The sequence below is a fragment of the Emys orbicularis genome, chromosome 1, assembly GCF_028017835.1.
Source record: "Emys orbicularis isolate rEmyOrb1 chromosome 1, rEmyOrb1.hap1, whole genome shotgun sequence".
Classification (NCBI taxonomy): domain Eukaryota; kingdom Metazoa; phylum Chordata; order Testudines; family Emydidae; genus Emys; species Emys orbicularis.
In genome coordinates, this window is record NC_088683.1 from 290,796,176 (window position 1) to 290,815,667 (window position 19,492).

General features: G+C 39.3%; 1 protein-coding gene across 1 annotated transcript in view; it reads left to right on the plus strand.

Moving 5' to 3' along the window:
• Nucleotides 1-1,969: 1,969 nt before the first annotated feature.
• DACH1 (dachshund family transcription factor 1) overlaps nt 1,970-19,492 on the plus strand; it is a 432,844-nt gene continuing 415,321 nt past the window's right edge. The window contains exon 1 of the mRNA XM_065414734.1: nt 1,970-2,679. Coding sequence (XP_065270806.1) covers nt 1,970-2,679 — 710 coding nt within the window. The remainder of the gene's footprint in view (nt 2,680-19,492) is intronic.

Genomic DNA, 19,492 nt, shown 5'->3' on the forward strand with positions numbered 1-19,492 from the left:
TCAAGCCTTGGTGTGATAGTCTATTTTTCTTTTTCTTCTTTTCTTTTTTTAAAGCTGTTCGAGTATTAGGAAAAATAAAAGTTCACTCGCTGAAGAAACCTTTTGGTATTCATAACTAAAATATACTGGAATTTAAAGAGCAACCTCACAGGTAGTGAGCAAGCAGGTCATAACAGAATGCTTATAGCTTTTGGCAATCTGAAAAAAAAGTGAATTTCCTCCATATTATAGAATTAAGATTAAGGTTCTTATCACACATCTAGACGTGTAATCCCATGATTCATGTCTCGTACAAATAATACACATTTCCAAAAAACAGGCTAAGGACAGGAGATGTCACAATCTACTGAGTACATAATTTACATTGTTTAAAAAGCCTAAATACTTATGTGCACATTATTCTTTCTTTGTCTCTTAAAAAAAAAAAGAAAACCCACAAAAGAAATAGAAGACAAAAGCCAAAGTAACCCCCTAAATCAGAACCAAAAGGGAAATTCGGAGTTCAAGCTAAAACTCTGTATTTAACCATTGTGGTTGTCAGGTACTACAACATGTATGCGGCCTGACCCACAATTCAAATATATATCTGCATATCCTATAAAATAAGTTATTGCGCATGTGTGGGCAAGCGCAACAGCTAATTTTACACCATAGCTGGTGATGGGGCAGAGTATCAAAGATCAAACTTGGATGTGTGGCTTGCAGTCACCTGTTGTTCACAGACCGCTGCAATACCTAGACACAACAGGGTGGGAGTAAGCACTCCGTTTCAGCTCTCTAATATCTTGGCTGTTGTATTTAAAGTTACTTCAGCCTTATTAGAACAAATGTTATAACTACTTCTTTTCCTTCCTTTTAAAACTACTTGGGTAATTCTTTAGCACAACAGCTGTTATTTCTAAATTGTAGGAAAAGTAAGTGGCCAGTGTTCTTTGAGCCATACACGTCTTATTTTCTGGAAATACTGTTGCGTTTGCTTTTCTTTCTTCTGTAGCGTTTCACGCTCCATACCATTACAAATCCTTCACACAACAACGAGCCCTAGTGATCATTATTATGCTCTTTCTGGAATCTTATTAACTTCCATCCCTGTCATTTGGCGTGTTTGTTGTCTTGAGAAAAATAATCCGGGTTTGAGTGTTTCTGTTTTTCAAATAAATGTGCTACTCGTAAAAGTAAATAGTCCCTCGTAAGGTGTGGGGCCGAGTAGATCCCCGCCCCCCTCCCCCAGTCCCCGTTTCTATGTGATGAGAAAGAGGCAGCGAATGCCTGTCGGAAAAACTTGGGTACGTTCTTGGATCTCTGTCCAGTGTGTGGACAAGCGGTCGCTTGGAAGTGTTGGGAAAATTACATCTCGTCTCTGTTGAGATGAAACATGAACCCTATAATCTAACGGTTCCTGGAGGAGAGGAGGAGGAAGAGGGATCTCGCTCTCTCACCGTTTCTTTGCTCCGGGTTCCTGGTTGGATAATTTGGGTTAATACTAGTGAGTGAGGCTTTTGCTGCTTCAAAGGGTATTTCAAGTTGCCGGAGCTCCTCCCCTCTGCACCGTGTGACAACAACAACTCGCCCGGAGAGCTAGAGAGCGAGCGAGCAGCGAGCAGCAGCAGCAGCCAGCACTTTTCAGCTCATTTTCTCTCTGTCATTCCCCTCTCAATCTTTGATCCATGTACTTGCCAGAGAGAACCGAAGTCCTTCAAACCTCCCCCTTTTCACCTTCATCTTTAACTTGGTGCTAGAGCAAGGACCACAAAACAAACAACCCTCCCCCCTTCCCCTAAACCCCAACGCTACCGCCCGCGGCGGACTTCTCCTCATTCCCCACTTGCGGGACACTTTGTGCGTTTCTCTCTCTCACTCTTCCCCCTTCTCGGCGGTAGCTGGTTTGGGGTCCCCCCCATTCTGCCCCCTCCCCCCTTTTTGTGCGTGCGGCAACTTTTTTCTCCCCCCCCCCTTCGTATATGTGACCATGGCCGTACCGGCTGCTTTGATCCCTCCGACCCAGCTGGTCCCCCCTCCACCTCCGATCTCAACTTCTGCCGCCTGCACCACCACTACCACCACCTCGTCGGCCACCTCGTCTCCGTCTCCTTCCATCGCTCCCCCGCCAGCCTCTTCGGGGACGAACCTATTCCGGCCGGAGCCCATCGCAGCAGCAGCAGCGGCGGCCACAGTCACCTCCACCACCAGCAGCGGAGGAGGCAGCAGCAGCAGCAGCAACGGAGGAGGCGGCGGCGGTAACAATTGCAGCCCCAGCCTGGGCACCAGCAGCAGCGCAAGCGGCGGCGGCACCTCCACCCCCAGCGCTAGCACCGCCAACAGCAGCAGCCTGCCGGGCAAGCCGGTGTACTCGACCCCGTCCCCGGTGGAGAACACCCCCCAGAATAATGAGTGCAAGATGGTGGATCTGAGGGGGGCCAAAGTGGCCTCTTTCACCGTGGAGGGCTGCGAGCTCATCTGCCTGCCCCAGGCTTTCGACCTCTTCCTGAAGCACTTGGTCGGGGGCTTACACACCGTCTACACCAAGCTGAAGCGGCTGGAGATCACGCCCGTGGTGTGCAACGTGGAGCAGGTCCGGATCCTGAGGGGGCTGGGGGCCATCCAGCCCGGCGTGAACCGCTGCAAACTCATCTCCAGGAAGGATTTCGAGACCCTATACAACGACTGCACCAACGCAAGGTAAAGACCCCCCCCCCCCCCCAGCCTCTAACCTCCCCTCCCCCCGCCTCTGTCCCACCCTCACACATGCAGCCCTGACACACCGCCCGGACAATCCCTGCGCCTCTGCCTGGTGGTGCCGCTGAGCCAGCCCCAAAGCAACCTGTCCTCTTCTCTGCCGCGGCCGCACGAACTGACCCCCTCCCCTCCAGGCTCTCGCCAGTCCCAAGCGCACGGGGCTGGGGAATGTGGGCCAGAAAGGTGCGGGGGGGGGGGGGGGAGACTGTTCTTTCCTCAGCCCATTTAAAGTGTCAGCCTCCCCCGCCCCCAGTGCTGTGCGCCTCTCGCCCCCCAGGCTGACCGGGGATGAGCAAGGCACAGGAATGGGGCGAGGCGGTGCAAGGGGAAAGCTGATATTAAACCCTGGGCTCAAAGTGATTGCGCTGCCCCTTCCCCCCGGGCTGATTTGTATAAACCGCCACCGGGCGCCCAGGCAAGGTGATGTGGAGGCTGGGTGGGGAACGTGAGACTACCGGGGACTCGGCGCACAGCTGACTGGCCCTGGCAGGGCTTTCTCTGAACGGCGGCCCTACAGCCAGTGGCCCCAGGCGAGCCACCGCGGGCACAGCTCCAAAAGGGGCGACTAGATGTATGACAGCCCGCGGCAGTTGCCACAGAGGACGGTGGGGGAAGAGTTGTAAAGCGCCGGGCCCGTCCTGCTGGGAAGCAGGTGTTTGAGCGAGGTGAGGGGCCGGATTAGGTGACTCGGGAAGCAGAAGTGTGGAGGGGATTTGGCAGGGCTGAATCATATTACGGTGCATCTTCCTAACAATAATGCGTGAATCACACATGGGAAGGGAGGGCAGCATTCCAGCTCGGGACAGATCGCAGGACACACTCCCACACGTCAAGACATTCAAACAAAGACAGCCAGTGATAATCTAAAGTTGGCGCAACCGGGGGGGTCGGTGGGGGGGACTGACAAAAGAGGAAATTCCTCTTGAAATAACAGCTTGCTTAAAAACGGCGAGTGAAAGAATAGGGCTGTTACCACTAAATCTGTCTGATTAGGAAAGGGAGGCAACGGGAATTAAACAACTGCTGTGAGCTAAAGAGTTTGGAAGCTTCTTCACTTCATCAAAGCCCCCGTTGGTTTCTGGGGGGTCTGCTGGTTTGAAACGGCTCCGGAGCTTGGTGGGAAACTTTATAGAGTAGCTCAGATTTGCCATTAAAGAGTCTGTAAGCAGAGTCTCTCTCTTGTCAGCTGATATTTTCATTAAACGCAAACAGGCTCTTCCTACTCATAATTTGGGTTTCGCTTTTTTCCTTGTGAGATTTTAAGATACAGCAGCAGCAACACGTGGGGAATTAACCCCCGATGAGACTTTGTTCATTCCATTTTGTAATGACTGGGTGTGACTCTATTTTTTTCTCTCTCTCTCCTTGAATTAGTTGGGGGTAGTAGCTAGACTCATTATCCTAGGGCAAGGCAAAGGAAAGCACTTATTCGGGCCTTTATTTCTAGCTTGATTATTGAAGTTTTCCAATATTCAGGGGAGCAGGACAAACATACCCAGGAATAACTTTAGAGCATTAATGTACCTGTGTAACTACTTGGTCATGTGTTGGGTACTAGACATTGTTTGTGGTGGAATCAAATGAGTTTGTAAATGAAGAATAATAAAGGTAGTGTTAGGATGCCTGTTGTGTATATGTATTGAAAAAGACTGACATAAAAAATTATATCGGCTTTATTTTTGTGACTAAGTCCTTCCACTTTTGCAAGTTGTAACAGGATTTGTGAACATGGTCAAAACATAGGCTGGCCATGTCAACACTGCAAAATTGACTGTGTTTCAACAGTGTCAGGGGACTGCTGTGTTGTAATCCAACATAGGGATTACAGTATAGGCAGGAATGAGCAAACCTGGCCCTTATGTACAAGTGAAGCATGGTGTTTCAGTGAGTTTTGATCAAGCTTAAATTTCATCTTCAGTACACACATCTGTATTTGGTTCACAGTGTCTTTCCTTGGACATGTTTTAATATGATTTTTCTTTCATTTCAAATGGTTTGTTTTTAATTAAGTTGTATCTTTACAGACTATATTGATATTAGAATAGTTTGATTGCGTTGTAATAAATTGGCCTTTTCAGGCTAGCAGTTGCAGTACACTTTATCTGAATGATGTTTCATATTTCAAGAAGGAGAATTTACTTTTGAGATTAAAAATGTAAGTGTAAATCTTACAGACAGATTGTTATACTCCTAACATCCAAAATATTTTATCCATATATTTGTACCATAGTCAGTTGACGCACTGGAGTAACATTAATTCTTTTTTTTTTTTTTTAGACGATGCTAACAGCTTAGTCAAAGGTAATCCATTATTTAATCAAATGTGCATTTCAACACAGCTATTAACTTATTGTGAAAAATATCACATTTGGTTTATCTACATATTTTGATTAATTAGTTATCAATTGCTATGAAAAACATTATAATTTATCTAAAACGAACCTTAATCTTTATAGATGGTAACCATTTGGTTGAAAAGATATTAAATGATATTTATTACTTTTTACCCTAAGTAAACTAAACTCTTAAGATCTGAAAAGTTTTTATGAGTGTTAGTCCAAAATGTATCATTTTAACTGCAGTGGAAACTATATTTAAAAATCAATAAAGCATCAGGGAATTTTCTTTTGAATACTTAGAAGTCAGTTAGCAAAATGAATTGGTTCCTGTGTTTGTCTGTTTGATTCTAATAATTCTAATAATTAAAGTACATTTTTACTAAATTAGTTCTCTGTATCAGTGGAACATAAGTCTTCTAATGTGGGGACTGATTTTTCTTTCCCATTCACACTGATCTTTGCTTTTGTCTTTTCCATATAAAGCTCTGGTCACCAGACAGAAATTTCAGGAAGTAGCAATCAAGGCATCTATGCAACACTAGGAGGAAGTGGGGTTGGCATGGATAGGAGACTCTCAGGGGCTGATAGATAGCCAGATGCCAAACTAAAAGGCAAAAATGTAAAAAAGATTGTAAGTTGTTAGAGACCAATTTTTTTCAGTTATATATGAAACAAGCCTAGTACATTATTCATAAGATGTTATCTATGTAGGATTTATAGGTTGGTACCCACTGATCCTTGACTGTTTCTGGTCTCTTGTGTCCCAGAGCACTTGTGGAATTTTGCCGCACTGGTCCCCTCCATGGAGCCTTGTATTGACTTTAATGGGCTTTGGATCAGGTCCCATTTGAGTAGAGAGGAAAGGCATGCTTTCTTCTTTCCCCCATCCTGTGGCCAGTATATGATAATCTTTTCTGGTACTTGGAGATGCTATTGACTGAGTTAATTGATATTCATACTGAAAATGGAGAATTATTATTGATTGATAGTAATTTTTAAAAACATGATAAATGACATTACTGCTTTTGAATGCAGAATATCACTAGGATAGAGGATTAAATAATTTTTGTCTAACACCTGTCTTCCATTGCAATATTTCGAGTCTACATTTGCTAGCTTTTGTTCCTTTCACATCACATGGAACTAGCATGTACTTGTTTACAGAATTTTGCACTAATGCAGGATTTTCCTATTTGTCTTTATTAAAATATGTATTCAAACTAAATAGGTTACCATAGCCCATATCTATTTCATATGAGCCGGTCAACAAGTCACAGCATAGCACACCACAAGTAATTTCTAATTAATAAAATCCATGTTTAGAAGTTTACTCGTGTTGTGATATATTTCCAAGATATTATGCAGAAGTTGAATATATATAGGTTTTATAAACAAAGAAGATTTCTAGAAGGCCAGAAGATAAGTTATATTAACTACATATTCAAGGGGAGACTAAAAGGTTGGGAGAGATCATCTCAAAACTTTTAAAAAAAATATTTTTTATCCAGTTCAGTCTTTATCAGTTGGTAAAAATTATAACTTGAAAGTGAGTTTTGTGAAATACAATAATTGTCATACCAGATCAGACCATTCACACCTTTAATCTGGTACTCAGTCTCTGATAGTAGTCTGTTCTTCCCCACCAATGTACCTAGCCAGTTGTGCATGGTAGGTGTGTTTGGTGAGTTGGGATCATGGGGGAAATTCCTTCCTGATCTGTCCAGGTGATTAGCTTATGTCCTGAAGCATGCAGTTTGATTAACCCCATCATTATGTTAGCTGAAAGAGCTAGAAATACTGTTAGTGATCATAGAATTATACAGGTTTTTTTACAAATCTTTTACAGACAGAGTTTCATATGCTTTGGCAGTTCATTAGTTATTTAGTAATCATTATTAAGAGAACTAAACAGGAATAATGAACATATCACACTGAGATACACTTGCATGTTTGCCAGTAAGTGATTTTAGTCCTTGATTTTATAAACTATTGTCTTTCTCTTTGTCTTCTGTAAAATTCCCAGGGTTTAAATCCTGTGGGACTGATTCTAATCTTACTGTTTTGTTATAGGTAAGAAATGGTTATAGCTAAATTACAAAATATAATCTGCAATCTTTCTTAAGCAATTTAGTTAAAATAGAAATATTCTTGTTACGGTAAATGAAAAGTTTAAGTAAAGATTTAATACTTACTAGTTAAATATTCATGCATAATGCCCCCTATTAGTTAAAATCTCATTTTCAATATGCCTGTGGATGTTACTTTGAGTAAAGTCTAGAAAAACAGACCTTATTGACCTTATTTGACCTTATTTAATACTTGTGTGTGTAACTAGCTTTTGTAGATTAGCCTAATATATATTGGGAATTGTTGTTAGAAAAAAGTTATTGTCTGAATACCATTTAATATTTCTCCTGTCTTTCCGGGTTTTGTTACTAAGTCATTCAAACAGTTGTTTTTGTCTATCAGTGTGATACATCATCTGAAGTACACTCTAGATGAAACATGGAATTTTAGAATGCATGTCTTGTAACATGCAATAAAAATGAAAAATGAATATTTTTATACACTACATTGCAGTTTCATATTTTTATCCTTTATTTCTGGAACTATATTATTGATATATGAAATTATTATAGAGATGTCTGGTACAGGTAAGTCTCCATCAGCCTTTCCAGTATAACCTCTTCATGTAAGAGTTTTATAACTTAGCTGCTAAGATTAACTCCAGGCTGAAGTTTGGCATTCACAGTCTCAGACTGAAAATGTCCTGTTTTATAAAAATTACCATAACCAATCCACAAAAAGCCCAAAACATACAGTGTGTCTGCCTATTTTAATCCATATAACTGGTTTTATTGGTTTTAGATTTGTTTTGTTCTTTTACAACTTAAATGTGGATTGTTTTAAAAATAACATTTTGGGCATCTGGTTTATATTCTGAGTTAATTCCATTCATTGTTTTAAAATAGTTAAGTTATTAACCTTTGCAAATTATGTATTGCACATGAGCAGTAATTTTTTCAATAATCTTTAAATGTGAATACTGTAACAGCACCATAATGTGGACTGACATAATATGAATTGACAGTAAATTTCTAGTTCCCTAAATATGTATTTAAATGATAGAGCAGAAGAATCATCTGCAAAAAGCTATTATGAGCCAGAGAGTTAATTCATATATACATAATTTCTACAATGTGCATTATGGAGGAATGTTTCTTTTTTTCATCGTCATTTTAATTTGTTTAAAAAAACCTCACTGCAATTCACAACAAAATCTCTATGCTTAAAATAAAGGCAAGTGTATGATTTCAAGTGATAAAAGCCAGAAGATTGACTCTAATAAGTAACTTCATCCTTAACTCCCCTTGTTCTGCTTATTTAGCTAATATGGTTCTCTGCCAGGGGCATCTTATAACAATTTCTGATATTTTATTTCATAAGCAGAACAATATATTGGAAAAGAAGTGTGGTCTCTTAAATATGGAATTTCATCGTTAATTGAATTTCTCAACTTTTGTCATTTTAAGCCACACAATGATTTTTTATTTTTGATGGATGAAAAGGAAAAGTTTACTCCTCTTCTTCCTGAACATAGTGCGAGTTTTCTTAGTGTCTTTGGTCAGAGAAGGATCAGGTTTTGTTTGTACAGTTGGGGCCCAATCCAGCAGCCCTTACTCACATGAACAAGCCTACTGAAGCCAATAAAACTGCTTGCATGAGTGAGGTCTGCAGAACGGGACCCATCATGTATGTTTTTTGCTTTTAAATATGTTTCTGAGGTTTAAAATGTAGAATCGACATCCCTACTTTAATATGGCAAGTACAGTATCAAACACTGCAAAATTACAGTGTAGATTTTTTTAAACCTTATATAAGTGGATTGTTAATTAAAAGTTTATGGTAATAATTGTTTTGATTTAATAAATATTTTTCAGTTTTGAGCATGCAGTTGCTAATATCTCGCACCCCTGAAAAGAAACCTAAGTGCTCTCTTTTTATGATTAGCAGTATCTATATATCCCTTTATAGTTAATATGCAGTTGGGTTCCCATTCAAAGAATGAGAACTAATCAACTATAGTAAATATTTTTGTTGTATCTGATGTATATTTTTTAACTTGTCTGAGAAGATGAAACTGTTTTAAATCAGCAAGAAAAAAGTTATATTTTTTGTTTAAAAATATCAAACATTGACATTTTATGTATATTGCAAGGTTGAAATCATTTGTCTAACCCAAATCCAGAAACAGTAGATGAGGTGCAGTTATTATTTCCTGGTGTACCTCACCACAGTAATTGGGAGTTCTCTTCCATTAACATGAGAAGGTGTTTCAGTCAAAAAATTTTATTCATCCTTAGGCCTCTAGAAATTAGTCAAATTGCTAAATTCTGCCAATATGCATGGCAGTTTTTCCTTCTGATCCAAGTCAAGCTTGGATCTGAGCTGGGCTTTCAGGCCAATTTTGCTTTGCACATTATAAAGGTATGTGACTGGAATAAAAGATGCTAAATCCAGCAGATAACTAAAAAGAGCCATCAAGCACCTCCTATTTTATTACTCCTTTTGTTCTTTAGGATGTATGACTAAAGAAGGGTCATAGCGCAGGTATGTATACTGCACCTTGTTGCCAACTGAGAATAATAGACATCTGAATAGAAATGGGATCATGTTGGTGGGGGAGAAAAAAGGAATTGTTAACTCAGACTGCTACAAACATTTTCATGCCATTGACAGCCACGTTTGTTATATCATGGTGTCATGATTGAAATGCATAACTCTGAATAGAATGAATCTCATGAGTTAGTGTCCTTGTAAAAATTGTGTAATGGTAAAGTACTGGGAGAAAATAAACATGCATTTTACACATTTGAACAACAAGCTTGTTGTTTAAAAAGCATATATCAGAATATGCTTGATATTTATGTATTGTAGCATAATGTTTCTTACTGGATAGTAATTTTGAATAGCTAACTTTTGGGAAATACTTTTCTACATTTTTCTATGTACAGAGCAGTTTGCAATCACAAATCATATTGTTGTACAAACCAAATACTGGGTAGGGATAATATAAAATGATTAATATTTAATTACATATCTTTTAACCTTGATTCCAGGGGGTGCCAGAAACTTTCTAGTGATTGCGCTCTGCTTCTAATAAAAAGTTAATTGGTGATTTTTCTTGAGGGGAAAAAAAACTAATAACAAAATTACTGTATTTTTTAAAAAAATGTATAAACAATATATTACAATTCTTTTAATCTATAATAATTCTAGGCATGTTCTTTAACAAATTAGTTTAAATGTTCTTTAAAATGCATCACAGAATAAATCACTTTGAATTGCAGTCTTTCAAATTTAGATGAAATGTAAAATTAATAATTTTGTTTTTTTACTTAATACACTCTAATAACTGGAAATAGTACTTTGGAATTTCAAGTATTTAACTTGAACGAATTGCATTGTTTGTGGTCTGATGCTATGAAAAGTGATTTATTTTGTTATAGAGGTTCATCTATAGAAAACATCTGTTTAAATGTAAAACAAACCCCCAAAAACCTGTGTCACCAATTCTGCAGATTTACACTTAATTGACGTGCTTAACTTTGAAAATATGAGCTGTCTCATTGCATTCAACCATTCTACTCACATGCTTAAAGTTAAGCATTTACATAAATCTTTGTAGGATCAGGGTCTATACTTAAAAATCACCTGAAATATTGTATACAAACATGTCAGGGCATATTGTTTTTGCATTTGTGGTAGCAATTACAAAATATTTTGCATTATTTAGTGTCTTGTAAATGAGCAACTGAATGTCATTGTACAGGTTAGTCCTGCTAAATTCTTTTAGAACTAGAGTTGAATAGAACTCAAATAGCCAATGATAAAAGAAGAAAAAAAATAACTTTGTACAGTTACTAAGATGATCAGCACTTACATAGGTAGAAAAGTCATAATATGAGCTATGTCTTTTACATATTATACATTCCCTCCTCCCCTACCTTGTGTCACAAGAATGGCTGTTAGAGTTCTGAGGATTCTTCTGATTTTCTGTGTTTTAACCGTTCATCTTCAAGGCCCTATACAACAGCCACAGTTCTTCCAGTTAAGATGATGCTTTTTGGAGTCCTTCATCATTTCTCTAGGGATTGCTCTTGAACAACACGAGGCTCTGCTTACCCCTAAGCACTAATGTCACAATTCTGTTCTAATTCAAGTTAGTGAGAGTTTTACCATTGATTTCAATAGGAAAAGGCTTTGGTCTTAAGCTGATATTCATAACCTTTACCGGGTCTGGTAAAGATGAATATTTCTGAAACTTAAAAAGCGAGTAATTTCATAGTGATTTAACATTATCTTACGTATATCACATGGATGACGTGCAGTTCCGTTGATTCCAATGAAAACTAACCTGCTAGGATTTATTTTATAATGTGACCTACAAAAATATGACAAACCCACACATACAGTAGTGCCATCTTTGGAAAAAATCATTATTCTCTCTTTTTATGCCATTGTTTTGGTTATGGTGGGGCCAGGAATAGAAACACAAATAAAATTAGATTTAAATAAAAGCTAAAATAATGCCAGCGTTCTGATTTTTAAACTGTTATTAGAACATTCCCTGTTAAATCTACCACATGGGACTAGATCCTGATCTCAGTCACACCAGTGTCAGTCTGGAGTGACTCCACTGTAGGTAATAAAGTTACTCCAGATTGATACTGGCTGGTCTAACTGGAATCAGACTTTTGGCCTATAATTAATTGTTTTGTACTTTGGTTTACAGAAAATATGATGGTACATTAGGATCATTTGAGTTATAGCAGGGGTCGGCAACGTTGGCATGCGGCTCGCCAGGGTAAGCACCCTGGCGGGCCGGGCCAGTTTTATTTACCTGCTGACGCGGCAGGTTCGGCCGATCGCGGCCCCCACTGGCCGCGGTTCGCCGTCCCGGGCCAATGGGGGCGTCGAGAAGCGGCGCGGGCGAGCGATGTGCTGGTGTGAAGATGTGAAGCCTGCAGAGTGCCTCCATCTGTCGTGCAGTAGAGGATGACTGCAAAGAGGTGGCTCACACCCTCTTTTACCTTGGTTCAGGAGATCCTCATGCAGTTTTAGAGGGTGCAATCTGATCTAGAATAATTCGTATTACTAATTTATACAGTAATTTGTAACTCTCTTTTAAAACATCTGATAGTTGAAATCAGGTTGAGTTGAATTGAAATCAGATACTTTCACAACAACATTTTGGCAAATCCTGGAATTTTGGGTGGTGAAGGAAAGCATGGCCTCTGTGAAACCACTTTGTTATTCCTGAAAGTGTAGGTATGCATAAATCACAGGCAGAGTGGAAGGAACCATTGTGTAGTTATTAGATAATGGGACTGGAATTAGGGAGACCTGGGCACAAGGCCGGTTCAACTAAATCTTGGGTTCCTTGTGAAGACGTTCTAAATGGCTCTTCCTTCCCTTACTGCAGGGCACAAGATTTAAATGTAGATTTCTTCTTTTGTGCCAAGCTATGGAAATTGTGAAGATTCAGTCTTAAGCGGGGGAAGGATAAGGGATGTCCAGAACTGGTTGGTGGCTCTTGAAGGGATCAGGAGAATAGTGGTTAGATATTTTTCTTGCTAAACAGGTGGAGCTACCATATAAAGATAGAGAGCCTCCAAAGGGCTCAAATTATCATTCCAGAGCTCTCAGCATGAAGCATGTCATACTCCAGACCACATGGCACTAGAACATAAGAATAAACATTGTACTACTGTGATGGGTTTTTCCAGGGGGCAACCTGAACTGTGGGACCACTGAACCCTCTGTTCCACCAACCTGGGCTCCCTCTCACATTGTGATTCTGTTGAAAAACTACAAACCTCTGGAAGGTACTGTACTTACACAGGCATCCACAGGCAGGGAAACACCCAATTGCATCACATGAATGCTTCTCCCAGCCACTCATGAACCAGCAATAGAAAGGCTCCAGTGAATTCCCCCCAGTTCTGCTGCCTTGAACCCCAGAACTATACCATCTTGTCCTGGTCAGAAGCATGACCAGTGAAGTTCATTACCCAGTCCACCCCTCCCTTGATGTGGAGAGGACACACACTAGCCTTTGTAAACTAAGCTGAGATTTCCCAAGCACTTCAACCAAAATGCAGTGTTTTAGGTAAAATATAAAACAGGTTTATTAAGTATAGAAAGATAGATATTAAGTGATTATACGTAGTAAGGATAGAGATCAAAATTGGTTACCTAAGATATAAAATACATTTGCAATCTAAGTTCTATAAACTAAACAGGATTTGAATCAAGCAGTGTCTCACCCTGATAGATGGTACAAACAGGTCACAGAACTTCAATACACACACAGTACAACTCTCCTCCAACCCTCTTTCCCCCTCCAGTTCAAAGTCTTTGTCCTCCAGATGTGTTTCCCGGTGTTTAGTTGTGGGGGGAGTGAGACCAACTGATGATGTCACTTCCCCTCTTTTATAGTTCTAGATCTTTGCTTGTGACATGGGGGTGTTCCCAACCTCACAATATATTTCAGTAACATATACGTAGAAAAACTTCATAACTTACTTACGATAGTACAATTCAAAAGGATATTAATGTTCAACAGATCAAGACTTTTAAAATGATACCTCACAAAGCATACTTTGTACAAAATATATAATTATATGACAGTGGTAAATATGGGGGTTCCTGCATGCTGCTTTGAGGCACAGAGTGCCACAATACAATTTCAGCTTATCCCTGGAGGGATGGGGCCTTTGTGGCATTGGGCCCTCTACAGCTGCAAGTTTGCTAGCACTGTCTAAACTTGTCCTGCTGAGTTCTCTCCTCAGTTCTGCCACTGACTCCATATGTGACTTAAAGCATGTTCCTTTATCTCAATGTATCTCATTTTACCTACCCATAATATTAGGATAATACTTACAATGATACTGTGAAGGATAATAAAATAATGTTTGTAAAATTCTTTATGAAGGATGCTTCACATGTGCTAAATGTACTAAAATAGTGATTAGGTATGTAAAACACTTAGGCATCTAAACTTAGTTTATAAAGAACACCATCAGCTAAAGCCATTGGCATTGTTGGGTGATAAGTCATCTGTTCTTTGGTTTATTATGCTATTTTTGAAAGAAGAATATAGATAAGTTATTTTATAGAGCTAGAAAATGGATTCTCATTGGCAATGGTAGGTTATAGCTAATTAATAATTAGCTAATTTTAGATATTATTTTGTGAATTCTTGTCTTTCTTTCTGGAAAGTGTATTGTGATCTCTCTTCTGCTAAGCTAATTGTTTCCTTTCACAATCCAAGATGCATGCAGATTTGAACTTGTAGCCAAGAACAGTGCTGCTGTGCTTCAAATTGCCAAAAGACCCCAAGGGACAGAAACTTGACCTGCTTTTATGAAACCATAGAATTACATTTATACAGGTTACCCCATGGGAAAGAAATGAACTGATCTCAATTCATTCCTAAATATTGGAGCTTTATGGGTCAAATTTGATTCCCTGCCCCACTGCCCAACACCTGGTTGTCTACTAAATGTAGTCAGTGGATATTTTTAGAAACTTGCTTTACATTAGGCATGTATAATGTTTCTAATGTTTAACCATTTAGTTTCCAGTATTCTCATACTTACAGAATCTAATGGTATCTTGATATAAATTGCAAAAAGTTTAAGACTACAGAATATATTCACTACATGCTTACAAAGCACATTTAAACCAACATTGAAATCACCTTGAAACTGGATAATATTTAACAAAGTGCTCTGTTCAGCCCAAATTTGCCTCTATGACTATTATCCCACAAAGGCTCTGCAAACCTTCCAGAGTCTACAACTTTGGAAACTATTTCCTATTCCAAGGCAATCTTTCCCACTTGGAAGAAGTTGTTCAATGCTGAAATTGGCCTAAAGTGGCTGAACAAGTCTAGCTACACCTCTACCCCGATATAACGCGACCCGATATAACATGAATTCAGATATAATACGGTAAAGCAGTGCTCCGGGGGGGCGGGGTTGCGCACTCCGGTGGATCAAAGCAAGTTCGATATAACACGGTTTCACCTATAACGCGGTAAGATTTTTTGGCTCCCGAGGACAGCGTTCTATCGAGGTAGAGGTGTATTTTTAGGCACAGTCACAGATTTGGGCCCTGATCATCTAGGAGACTGCCTCTCTTGTCATGCTCTGTCCCAACAGTTGAGATCAGCTGGAACCCCTGAGCTGATGGTCCCTAGCTTTGTATGTCCTTGAACTGGGAACAGAGCATGGTCTGTGGAGCTATCAGCCTTCACCTGCAAGTAGGGTGACCAGACAGCAAATGTGAAAAATCGGGACAAGGGGTGGGGGGTAATAGAATCCTATATAAGAAAAAGACCCCAAAATCGGGACATCTGGTCACCCTACCTGCAAGCTGTCCGAGGTTTGTTCTAACTGCCATGGTTTCAGCAAGAAGTGTTACATGCTAAGAAATAGAAGTTGTGAAATATAGGAATTGCCCTTCCTGACCAGCTCTGCCACTCCCAAATATGGAGATGAGACTTGGTTGCTTTGCACACTAGTTGAACTTTTCTCTATGGTCAATATTAATTAGTCCATGGGTTTTCCAGTCTGGTTCTGATGATATAGCATATCTCTAAGACTATTTTTCAGGGCCACTTTTTCATTTGACTAGGATAGTGCGGGGCAGGGAAGTCACAGGGTCTCTCAGTTTCATTCTGCATCTTTGATGTGAACTAGAAAAGGCCAATTAGTTGGTCATTTTATAGTAGACTCGTAAAAGTGATCATGATACACAAACCTTATTTTTCTCAATATTTCTCTTTCTCAGAGGTCAGTCTTCTCACCTTTTTTCTGATATTTTAAGTTTTTACTGATGCCATCATCTGCTTTGGCTACTATAAAGAATTGATACTCTGTGTGATTACAGGTAGCCAGAGATTTTTCAAAGATACAAAGGACAGTTATGCCCCCACCTCCCATTGAAAGCCTACCTGCCCTTTGTGCTTAAAAATCTCTCCCAGTGGTTGGTTTGTTTGTTTGTTTTGGTCATTTGACAAGGTGGGTGGAGGAGGCAGGAATTGGATCCAGATCAGGTTTAGAGTAGAGTTTAGAATAGGTCTAGGTCTCATGGCTGGATTAGACTGAAGTGGGACCTTGTAAGCTGTTCAAGATTTCAACACTAAAGGACAGAAATGTTATGAGATCAGCTGTTGATGCAATATTGTTGCCCTGGGGTTGAAATGTGATTTTTCTGAGATTTTAGCAGTGTCCAAACTACAACCAGGAAATAAGCCCTTTCCCATTTGGATCAGAAAGAAACCAGAAGAAGTGGTTAATTCAGATCCAGAGATTTTTAAACCCAATTGCTTTTCTCCTCTTTCTGAACTCCGACCTTCCATCTATTATTATTTGTCTTTATAATAATGCCTAGAGGCCCCAATTAGGATTGGAGAGTCCTTGTGCTGGGTGCTGTACAAATATATATTATGTGACAGCCCTATCTCAAAGAGTTTACAGTAGAAATAAGGACAGGCTGTGCTGAGGAGTGATATAGAATGCATAACAGAGGGTGAGGAGACAAGGTAACAATAACAGGTTATCTGAGTTTATTGTTATGGGAAGTGGTGCTGTTACACATAATTTTCAAAGTTCTTTTTCTTAGTGTTTGAGAAATGCTCAGTCCTGGGAACACACATCGTGTTTTTTTTTGTTTTTTTGTTTTTTAATTTTTTGCTTTGCAAGGTTCTGTGTAGAGGCAGTGCTCCTTAGAAAGAGAGCTGTGTGACCTGCAAAAGAGTTTGCTCTTTGCTTTAGTTTCTGATTGAAGTCAATTCCTGAGGCAGAGTTGCTCACTGGGAATCTGGTATTGGAGCTGGGCTGGAGATTCCTGAAAGAAGGAATTGCCTGCATGCCCTTGGACCACCTTTGTTCCAGGATTGATGTATATGTGTAAATAAAACAAGTTACACTTAGTGACACTCTGTGTCACTGATTATTCTTCCACTAGGAAGCTGACCTCTAAGGCCCCAGACATCTGTTACTGTTTGGCAAAGGGGTGATACTGATGTCAGAATGGAATACTGGTGTCAAAAGAATGGGCAACTGTGTAATAGAGCATAATGAAATCCCACTCTGCAAATCTGGAAAAGAAAATAAATAATCCTGAATGAAAGTGAATTTCTATTTAATCTTTCTATGTGTTTTTCTTCTTTGCACAGATTAAGATATACAAGTTTCCTTTAGGAATTTATTGAAACTAGGAGGAATTTACTTACACTGTACTGTGTCCAAAAATAGGAACTCCACAGGCACATAACTGATATTACCATCCTTCTGTAAACTCTTCCTTGTACCATATGTAGCAATGCATTTTTACATTTTACATTTAAAGGTCCTGATCCTGCAAACACTTAAGAATCAGAGTCATTTTACTTACATGAAAGTCCTGTTGAGTTTAGAAACTTCAGTTGGACTGCTTTTGGGAATATAATTGTGCACATGTTTAAATGTCTGCAGGATTGGGGGCTAAATGGAAGAACATTAAGCAGAATTTTAATTTGTGAGTGTCACACGTGTCAGCAGTCAAAGCACGTCAGTAATCAAAGAGCATATTGGTGAACAAAATATGAGCTCTCAATTTATAAAATTGGGCCCTGAAACTGCAGATGCTCAGAGTATGTCTACACTACAACTGGGAGCGAGCCTCCCAGCCCAGGTGATTCATGCTATCGGGACTTGAGCTAGTGCGTGAAAAATAGGAGTATGGATGTTGCGGCTTAGACTGGAGCTCAGGCTCTTAAGCCTAAGGGGGTGGGTGGGTTTGAAAGCCTGAGTTTTAGCCTAAGTTGCAATGTCCATACTGCTATTTTTAGCCTCATAACTTAAATTCCGCTACCCCAAATCTGTCTGCTAGGGCTGGAAGGCTCAGTCCTAGCTGCAGTCTAGGCATAACCCCCCCACATATGTACTTTTACTTACATGAGTAGTCCCATTGACTTGAAGGGGATTGCTTATGTGACTAAAGTAATGTAAATGTGGAAGGGTTTGGAATAATCAGATTCCAAAGTATCAAAAGGGTAGTTATGAAAACTCAAAACCATGAGTTTGTCTTAATCTGGGAACAATTAGAAATACACTAGGGCAACTGCAAAATAACAATACATATTTAACTAACTGACTGAATAATTCTCCACTAACTTTCTGGTGCTCTTTTTCTCTGTGTGTGTGTGTGTGGGGGGGGGGGGGGGGGCATTAAGAGAGGGACCATGACAGTGAGGCTGTTTGTTTTTCACGAAAGTTGTTTGTGATTTCAGGTACTCATGGGAAATCTCTTGATCAGATTCACATCTGTTCCTGTCAAAGTGGGTGCTAAGATACCGGTCACCCAGCAACCATGTCCAAGAGGGAATTGGGCCGATAATAACTTCAAAAAGGAATGACAGATGCTAGATTAGGATGAAAGACAAAACGCATGAAAAATGAGCTTGTTAGAATAAAAAATTTGTTCAAGCACCTTCATGCAAATTAAATGAATATTGAACATTTGCATGCAGTAATTTCTACTTTTTCTGTTGATTGAGAAGAAATAAAGATGGTACATATAAAACCATAAATGTATTTTTTTCGCTAATTAACATACAAAGCTGTAGCTTTCTTCTAAAAATGAGATTAGCCACCTGGGTGCTTGGCTGTATACCACATATGTCACAACATTTTTTTATTGAGTATGGTGCTTTTGAAGGCATACCTTATCTAATTCTTTATAGCAAAACATACAAGGAAACAGGCCTATATTAATTAAAAAATATTTTAGGTTAGTTTATTTCTGTTTTTTCAGCTAATGATTTCAGGATAGATTTGTTTCCTGCTGTCCTTGAATTCAATTGGTGTAGTGTGCATTAATAAAAGATCACATAAGATGAGTTCAGACCAAATGCTAAGGTTTCCTAGTGACTGGTCAAACAGTGTTTCTTTAAAACAAAATATGTATCAGAGTAACATGAAAAAATAGTTACTCTTTCATACCTATTCATTAAGATAATTTAAAATAATCGAACAATTTTATTATTGAAACGTTCACATAATGGTCAGAATTTGGAAGGGGCTGATAAAATGCTCTGATTGAAAGAGGTTTCTGTGTCTTGGTTTAGCAGTGTCTAATGTGGTCACGTACAGAAATTGATTTTCTTCAGAAATTAATTAATTTTTCATATCGCCCTAAGCTGCAGTTAAAAAGAGTGCATACTTGTCTGTTTTTTCCAGAAATATTGCCTAATCATATTAATACCATTGCCCCAAGGATGAAAAGATAATTGTACAAATGCATTTGGAAATATGTATCACTGAGTATTTATGATTAAATTATGCAAATGACCCAGCTCTCAT